The sequence below is a fragment of the Malurus melanocephalus genome, unplaced genomic scaffold, assembly GCF_030028575.1.
Source record: "Malurus melanocephalus ecotype Western Australia unplaced genomic scaffold, MMel_1.1 scaffold_890, whole genome shotgun sequence".
Classification (NCBI taxonomy): Eukaryota; Metazoa; Chordata; class Aves; order Passeriformes; family Maluridae; genus Malurus; species Malurus melanocephalus.
The window spans coordinates 70,399-78,928 of record NW_026624122.1 but is presented as its reverse complement, the minus strand read 5'-3'; the positions used below and the strand labels follow the sequence as shown (position 1 = coordinate 78,928).

Sequence of the window (8,530 nt, the reverse complement as noted above, 5' to 3'; positions counted from 1 at the left end):
TTTTTTTTTTTTGATATTTTTTTTTTTTTTTGACTACCTAGAAATAACCCAAAGCTCACCAACACATAATTTTCATTGTTTCCTAACGTTACTCAGGGAACTGAAAACCCTCGGACCACCACATGACTGTGAGGCATGTCAGCTATAAGCCACTGAGCAGTGAACTCCACGAGAAAAACATGGTAAAGCCTTCGTGGAAAACTTCCCAAGTGTTGTTGAAAAGGAGTAATCAATCAACCAAAATCTAAGATTACCTACTTAACTCTAATTCAAACGTATAGATGTCACCAGAAGAACTAAGTTAACATTCCTACAGCGTACATRTACAGATTCTGTCGTTTTATGCATCTGCTGGACACGCTACAAAAGCCTCAAGGTGACCAAACCCCTTCGCCAGGTGAGCTGTGGGTCCCAGAGCCTGGCAGGGCCACCAGCCAGCCACAGGAGGGGTGACACATCTGTCACTTTGGGGTAACGGTCCTTTATACAGAAAGGTGAGTGTCCAATRCTCAGCACAATACTGGTGTAAAACACAGCGTATCATGAGGTAGAATTAAAAAAGTAACACTCAGTGCATATTCACAGGCATAGCGTTACAGTCACTAGAGATCCACCAGCCCAAGGAAATTCTGACAGGAAAAACAAAAACAGCCTTGAAAGCAGACAGACAGACCCACCCAAGAACCACTGAGATCCTGTGGGTGCTCCTTTATCTCCAACACTGTGCAAGCCTGTGAGAACTGTAAGATTCCCTCAAATGTGCCTGTAGTCCTTTCCATGATGTGTAATAAAACATTAAATAAGGTGAGAAAACAGCAGCCTGGCAGTGGGGCAGCAAATGCTTGGGGAAAAGCTGCTGCGGTCCAGAGCAGGACCTGAGTTTTTTTTTCCCCAAACACCCTGGCCCCTTTCAAACTCCTTGTAGCTCTTCCTTTGCATAAAAATCTTGCATCCCACACCTGTGCCCGAGTTTGCTGCACATTTCACTGCCAGGGCATTGAACCACAGCCCAGGGAAGTGCCCTGAGCTGCTCCAACAATCCACCTGCCCCATGCACAGGCTCAGGCCAGCAGAAGGGATGTTTGTCCTCAGATTATCAAACACACAAAACTGAAGGTTTTGTATCACCAAAGAAATTCTCCAAAAGAGGAAACTTGGCATTTTTTTTTCTCTCATAAGGCAGAGGAGCCTTAAGTTTCAATGATTTCTGCATTAACACCAGGGTATACTACCCACATAAATACAAAGCTACAAGAGGATCCTCAGGCTTATCTTCCCAACTCTCTCACGTCCATAAATGTCTTTATCCCCAAATACATTTTGCAAAAGGCTTTGTAAGAGTCAGCTTTGAACAAGTGTGCTCCATGGAGCCAGAGAGAGYGAACCTGAACACCAGCAGGTGACAGTCTTTTCAGGTAAAGTTGCCTGCTGAACCRAGTGTGTGACAGCAAAACTTTAGTGAAACACTAAAGAAAAAAACCCCATYTTGGAACATGTAAGTGACGAGAACGTTACAAACTGATATGGATGTACAAGACTGAAATACCTACGCATTTACAAGGTTAGCTTTATTAACTCCAATGCTGAAACCTGGCATTCGTATTTTGGATGTGACCACTGAATCACAGAATATGCTGAATTGGAAGCGACCCATCAGGATCCCTGAATCCAATCCCTGGTCCTATACAGCCACCCCAACAATCCCCCCTGTGCATCCCTGTCCCAATGCTCCTGCAGCTCTGGCAGCCTCGGGGCTGGGACCATTCCCTGGGGAGCCTGGGCAGTGCCAGCACCCTCTGGGGACACAAGAACCTTTCCTGATCTCCAGCCTGAGCCTGCCCTGGCCCAGCTCCAGCCGTTCCCTGTCCCAGATCATGGAAGTGATCAGTACCTGCCCCTCTGCTGCCCCACAGGAGGATGTTCCAGACAACAATGAGATCTCAACTTCACAGTGTTTCACACCTGGTTAGATCCAGCTACATTTCACTGGCGATGGGTTTGCTTTTCATCCCCTCCCAAACAGACAGCACATGTSAAGAAAGGCTCATCTGTTGATACCAGGGACACATCCAGATGAATTTCTCCCACAGCAAGACTGCAGGCGAGGTGTAGGTGTAAAAACAGCCAGGTGGGAAACACCTGAACGTCAGCAGAAAGCCACCGAGTTTCAGATGTGGAATGATGTGGAGAGCCCCCTGCAACAGAAACCTTGCAGTGGAGGAGCCACAGACTGCAGAGACCCCCAGAAATCCTCTGGGGCAGGGTTCTTCCTAAAGCTAGTGCAGGGTGTGGGCCTGGGTGACYTCCTGTGGTCCCTGCCACCCTGAGCCACACTGCGACTCATTTTCCTAGCCAATGACAATCATCACATTAACATAAAAATGAAAGCAAAATTCCTTTTTCTTTTCCTTTTTTTTTTGGGGGGGGGGTGAGAGTCACTAACCGTGTTGCTTATGTTGGACAAGCAGCTCATTATCTACTAATTACCACAGAGTTGCTKCGGTGGCAGAAGAGGAAGCAGAGGTGAGGCAGTCCAGCTCCTCTGGGACAGGAGGCACCCTGCCCCTCTGCCTTGTTCCAAACAGCCCATTTTTGAGTTGTGCTGAAGGAAATCATCAAGTATCAGGGTACAAACACAGCAGGACAGCAGCCCAATGGCACAGGATCAGCAGGAGCACAGGTCTGCTGGCAGGGCTGGACACGGCGCGTGGTGCTGGCCTGGAAAAAAATCCTTCCACCGTCACATCCCCAGATCACGGCAACTGCGAAACCTCCTCTGGACTCAGAAATTCTGGAGAGAGCACACTTCCTCTCCGCTGAAGGAATGCCCACAAAACATCCATCCATCCATCCGCAGGTCCCACTGCCGTGCCTAGAACTTTGGCTGGTAGAGGGAGACGCGTCCGCTAAGGCACCCCGAGGCGATCTGACAGTGCGTGGGGGAGAACTTGGTGGTCAGCACCACGTCGTTGTGTGAGTAGAGGGAGCGGATTTCCCGCAGGGGGCTGGCTTCCCGCGGCAGGCAGTCCACCAGCTCGCTGCAGTGAGCGTCAAAACCCAGCAAACGGATGCCRAAACCGTGCGGGGATGAGATCATGCGGCCGTCGGGGCTGAAGCACAGCTCCTTGATGTARCCCCGGCCCACGTTGGCCTCCTCGATGCAGTGCGTGAGGCGCAGCGAGCAGCGYGGGGACACGGGGCGCACCGGGGCGCCTTCCTGGAATTCATAGACACAAGTCCACTAAAAGGAGAGGCAGAGAAAGGGACACTGAAAGAGAAGTCAGCACTGCAAATGTACATTCCCAACCCCTGCAGCTCAACAGGCACAGAACAGTTCAGTTCATATGAACAGATAATGGCACAGCAGGGACTGATGTGACCATGCTGCTGGTGAATTGCTCTCCAACTAGCACCAGAGCAACTCCYTCCCTCTAACTATCCACAAAAATCAGCTGCCCAGTCAAAGCTCCTACTGTAATTAAATGATAGATATAATCTTATCAATCTAGGRCTCATCTGCACAGAGCAAAGCCTAATCCTTTGGGCAGGCACCTGCTCTAATTTAGCAAATATTTCAATTAAATCTATGAAGTCAAACTCAGCTGACTGTAGCTTACAGAAGATCATCTTATGCCTTTTCCTTCAAAAGGAATGGAATCTTGAAATGAGGGGAAAACTGATTTTTGAGGGAAGGTTATGAACAGCTCTACAGCAAGTTCATTATTTGTGAGACACATTAAGATCCCTCTTTGTCATCTCATTATTTCATCTCAGAACAAACTCAAAAAAAGAGCAATGACATAGTTTATATTGTGTTGATTCTATTTCAGAAAACTGATTTTTGAGGGAAGATTACAAACAGCTCTACAGCAAGTTCATTATTTGTGAGACACATTAAGATCCCTCTTTGTCATCTCATTATTTCATCTCAGAACAAACACAAAAAAAGAGCAATAACAAAGTTTATATTGTGTTGATTCCATTTCAGCCACAAGATAAGCATTCTTAGCACTATTTCATGCATCCTACTGAAATAACCACAGAAAGAACAATACCARTGAATATTTATAAAAGGGACCAAGGCACACCCTAGGCCTAAGGGAAATTATAACTCAGTCAATCATCAATACAACATCTTGCATTTTAGAAAAATTCTGTGTTGAATAGTGGTTTGATAGTTACAAAACCAGCATTAAAATTTATGTCTTCTAAGCTTCCACTCAGTCCTCTAAACTTCTGTAAGAGGATGCCATTACAAARAGTGGCTTTCTTCAACCAAAAAAAAAATAAAACCCAAACAAATAACATAGACACACACAAAAAAAATTCCCAGCCCAAACAAAACCAAACCAACCTAAATTTGTATCAGCAATCAAAGTCACTGAACTGTTAATTTCTCAAGTACAATTGTTTAATTTCTCAAGTACAATTGTTTCCTGTTGGTCAAATTAGAGGCAGAACCTGCAGCTTGCAGCTGAACCGTAGCTGATCTTAAAACTTCCTACATCAAGCACAAGGCTTGAAGCAGGCTCCACCTGGAAGATGACTAAAATATATATATATAATCTGTCTATATATATTTTAAAAAAGAACACAAGGCAATGTGTTACCTCCTGGTCATCTGTGTTGCTGGAGCACCGGAGCAGCGTAGCCCACCCCTTGGGGTGCAGCTGCAGCGAGGTGATGCAATTCCCACGATCTCTTTCTCCAGGAACYTCTGGTGTTAACACCTCCAGGCTGTTCCTGGGCGATCCCCCTGCAAGAGCAATTTACTGTGAGTGAAATCCATACACTGACCTTCACCTTTCTCACCAGTCCTGCTGCTGAAATGGGGTGACACTGTGGCAGCTGCACGTGGCCACCAGGACAGACCACACCATCAGGACAGGGAAACTCGAAGGCATTGCAGAAACATCTGCAGCCAACACCAGTGGGCTCAGTCCTCATTTCAAACAGCTCCTTTTTGTGCAATTTGAATGCTGCAGACCTGCACTGAACCACCCCAYACTAACAACTACATCAGAATTAACWTTGCACACTGATGTTCTKCATCAGCATTACAACAAAATCTAAAGAGTGGGTTTTTCTAAGAATGGCTTATTCCCAAACTTATATGATGTCAACATACCTGATGCCAACATTTGCTCAGCTTGCTGCTTTTCTCCCTTTTTTATGTCATCCCCAGATAAATTAACTCCCTGGCATCCAGGTAAGCCTCCTCTCCTCAGAATGCTTAAGCATGAGTAGCTAAAACCTAATGTTACATTAATTTGAAATTTCAAGGGATGCACAAAGTATCCACCCATTTGCCAAGGTCACGGTGATTCTGTGGAAGTGTATCCTTTTTTCCCCTTAAACATCATYCACATAAACTTTGTTGAAGAAAAAACACAAGCAAAAGGGAGCATCTGTCCAACAACAACATATTGATAAAACATAAAGCTCTTACTGCTTTTACCAGATTTCTCAGAAATAAAACCTGATTCAATCCCCAGGCTTTGGTGTGCAATGAGATTTCCGTGGTTTAACAGAAGTCTCAGCAACACCATTCTTTCAAAACCATGGGACAAAAACACAGCTTTTCACTATCTGGCCTCGTTTGTAAGTTAAAGGCCAGGATTTCTTTTAATTTATTTTTTTTAGTGATTTTTTTCCTACCTTCTCGCTGGGAGGGCCGTGACAAGGTTTTCTCAGACAGCGGCCCCGAGTCATTCTGGTGACAGGGTGAACCCACAGCTCGAGGGCCRGAGGAGCCTGACGAGGTTATGTCTGGAAAAAAACAGCACCAGACAGGTGAGCCCCCAGGCACAGCCAGCACAGGGGGGCCAAGAGCATCCCCCAAAACCTCCCTCCACAGGGGCTGCCACACACTGCCTCACCAGCACTCACCTGAGCTCGATGTGGTCCTCCTGGCTCTCAAAATCGGGTAGCTGCCAACCTCCAAAGACTTGTTYAGGTCGAGATCGTGCAAAATCAGAAGGTAACCAGAGGAGGTGGAGATGAGCATTTTGGAACAGTCTGGTGTCAGTCTCATTCTCATCAGGAAACGGGTGTGAAAGAACTTCTTGTGGGGACATCCATCCTCTGTGCACCTGGACAGCAAGACAAGCACACGAGGTGGCTGCAGACAGCTCCAATTCGAGGCCCTGATCACATCCATCAGTGTCCAGGATGTGCCCAGCATCCCTATTCASCCCAAAACCTTTCTTTTCAGCACTGTTTTTATCCTACTTTATCCTTTATCCCCTTTTATCCCTTTTAATTAAAGGGGAGAAGTCACATATCCCTACATTCCTACAATAAAGACAGAAACTTCTTTAGAAGGAAGAACTACATTTTGGCAAAAAAAGCTCTTTTGTAGCCACTTACTATTACCAGAGAGGTGATGCAAGCTCCTGGTAAGGGCTATAAAGTATTGCAGTGTTTCAGAACACATTCCAGCCCCTCAAGGAGGCACAGCCACGTACCTGTTGGTGTCCCAGATGATGACATTCCCATCAAACCCCGAGGTGACCAGCAGCCTCGTGTTGGTGTCGTACTCGATGTTTTTGACCCAGCTGGTGTGGCCGTGCAGCGTGCATACTTTGGTGTTCAGCTTTCTCAAGTCCCAGAGTGCTATCGTCGTGTCATCGGAGCACGTGGCAAACAGTCTGTTATCCAGAAACCTGGGACAGGACCATCAGGGCAAATGCTCTTAAAAAAGAACACAGCTAACACAGAGATAACAGAGCAGCTGCACACAAAACCCCTCAAAAATTACAGCAGAATATGTGCCRACAGAATTCCACTAAAAGCAGAACCATCAGTATCTCTCCAGCAGCAAACAAGCAAAACTTTGATTTGGTTTGGGTTTTTTTAAGGGGGTTTGTGTGTTAATGAATTGCACAAAAGAACCAGACCACCATTGGAACAYGTGCTCAGACAGAACAGCCACAGGAACTGAATCTGTTCCCCCTTTGGAAAACACTCAGCTGGGAAATAAAAACTGAATGAATGCAGTCTGGAGTTTACTGAAGCAAAAGTAAGGCTTTCCAAAAACACYGAGTGACAAGATGGACACTTGTTTGAGAACACACAAGTTATCTGGTTCACTGAGAAAACCAGCAGATAAAATCACTGAGTTTGCAACTGTGCAGATCAAAGCTGAGTAACCCTGGAATTCAGGCATGCCATTACTTTCAGAAGGACAAAGAATGCTAGTTTCTGTTTGGAATTCATTAGATGAAGGCACTCAATGAAAAAAAACCCCACCTGAGGTAAAAGGAATAAGACATCCCTCCATAAAACACCCACTAAAAATTCTTCAAGCCTATAGCTGCACCATGAAAAGCAGCAACAACTCTGAGAAACAAACCGTGACTAACTAAAACGGGAAAAATCCCAAACTGTGGTAAATGGTAACCATTTTTGGTGTTTAGTGCTACAGTGACTGGAATCCTGCTCATTAACTGAACAAGACCCCAGCAATGCTGTAGTAACTGTGTGCAGAACAGAGTTCAGTTCCTCTGTGTCAGAAAGACACACATTTTAATCCAGCTTTCCTGACAGGGTATCCTGCTGATTTTAAARTTTGGTCTTTTGTACAAAGGACAACCAGTGAAGGACAACTAGCAAAAAACATCTATTTATCTGATGAATGTGGCACACCACRTCATATTTAGCTCTTTTTGAATGAAAACACTCAGAATATTCTACMGTTTTCTTGGGGCTTTTTGTTTGGGTTTAGCTCTTGGTTGGGGTTTTTTGTTGTTGTATAGCTGGTCACTATTTTGGGGTTTGGGAATGGGGTTTTTTTCTTTGAGAATCTGAATTGTTAGAAGACATCTTAAAATCATTCCTCAAAATCTACTCCCAAAACCAGAACAGCTAAAAAAMCTTGAATTTAAAAGGAAAAATATTGCCCAACAAAAATAGTGATGGATTGAGACCCTGCTCTTGCTGTTTCCACCTCCAACCCAAGAAAGTGGCACATGATCTAAACCAAACACCCTAAGCATAGRCTGAGTTGTGTCAAAACATCCCTCCTGGCCTACCTGATGTTATTTACACAGTCTTCGTGAGCCTCAGAGAGAGTCTTGATGTGCTTTGAAGATATTGGGTCAAAGAGCAGGACTTCAGTCTGTTCACAGGCCACAGTCAGCACTGACCTGCAGGGAAMAGAACAGAAAAATCTGGTTTTGTGTTGTGTTTTGCCCTCCAGCGGGTGCCTGTTATGCCACAGATTCCCTGCATCACTGGGTGCCTCTGCCCAAACCTTCCAGGGGTTTGGGGACAGAAAAAATAACAAAGATTCAAATGTCCAATTGGAATATCTGCAAATCTATTTTACTAAAATCTTSTAAAATACAGATTTGGCAGCAGCGGGCACTCATGAGAAGGGGCCATGAGCTGGGCACTCATGAGAAGGATTGTCACCCCAGCCCTTTCCTCCTGTGGATCCCTGTAACTGTCACCTCGGGTACACCGGGCTGTGGATCCCTGTCACTGTCACCTCGGGCACACCGGGCTGTGGATCCCTGTCACTGTCACC

General features: G+C 45.6%; 1 protein-coding gene across 1 annotated transcript in view; it reads right to left on the bottom strand.

Moving 5' to 3' along the window:
- Positions 1 to 22: 22 nt before the first annotated feature.
- DCAF10 (DDB1 and CUL4 associated factor 10) overlaps positions 23 to 8,530 on the bottom strand; it is an 11,101-nt gene continuing 2,593 nt past the window's right edge. Inside the window, exons 2-7 of the mRNA XM_057385934.1 lie at positions 8,034 to 8,207; positions 6,468 to 6,665; positions 5,890 to 6,092; positions 5,659 to 5,769; positions 4,611 to 4,756; positions 23 to 3,241 (exon numbers count right to left, since the gene is read on the bottom strand). Coding sequence (XP_057241917.1) covers positions 2,873 to 3,241; positions 4,611 to 4,756; positions 5,659 to 5,769; positions 5,890 to 6,092; positions 6,468 to 6,665; positions 8,034 to 8,207 — 1,201 coding nt within the window. The 3' untranslated portion in view covers positions 23 to 2,872. The remainder of the gene's footprint in view (positions 3,242 to 4,610; positions 4,757 to 5,658; positions 5,770 to 5,889; positions 6,093 to 6,467; positions 6,666 to 8,033; positions 8,208 to 8,530) is intronic.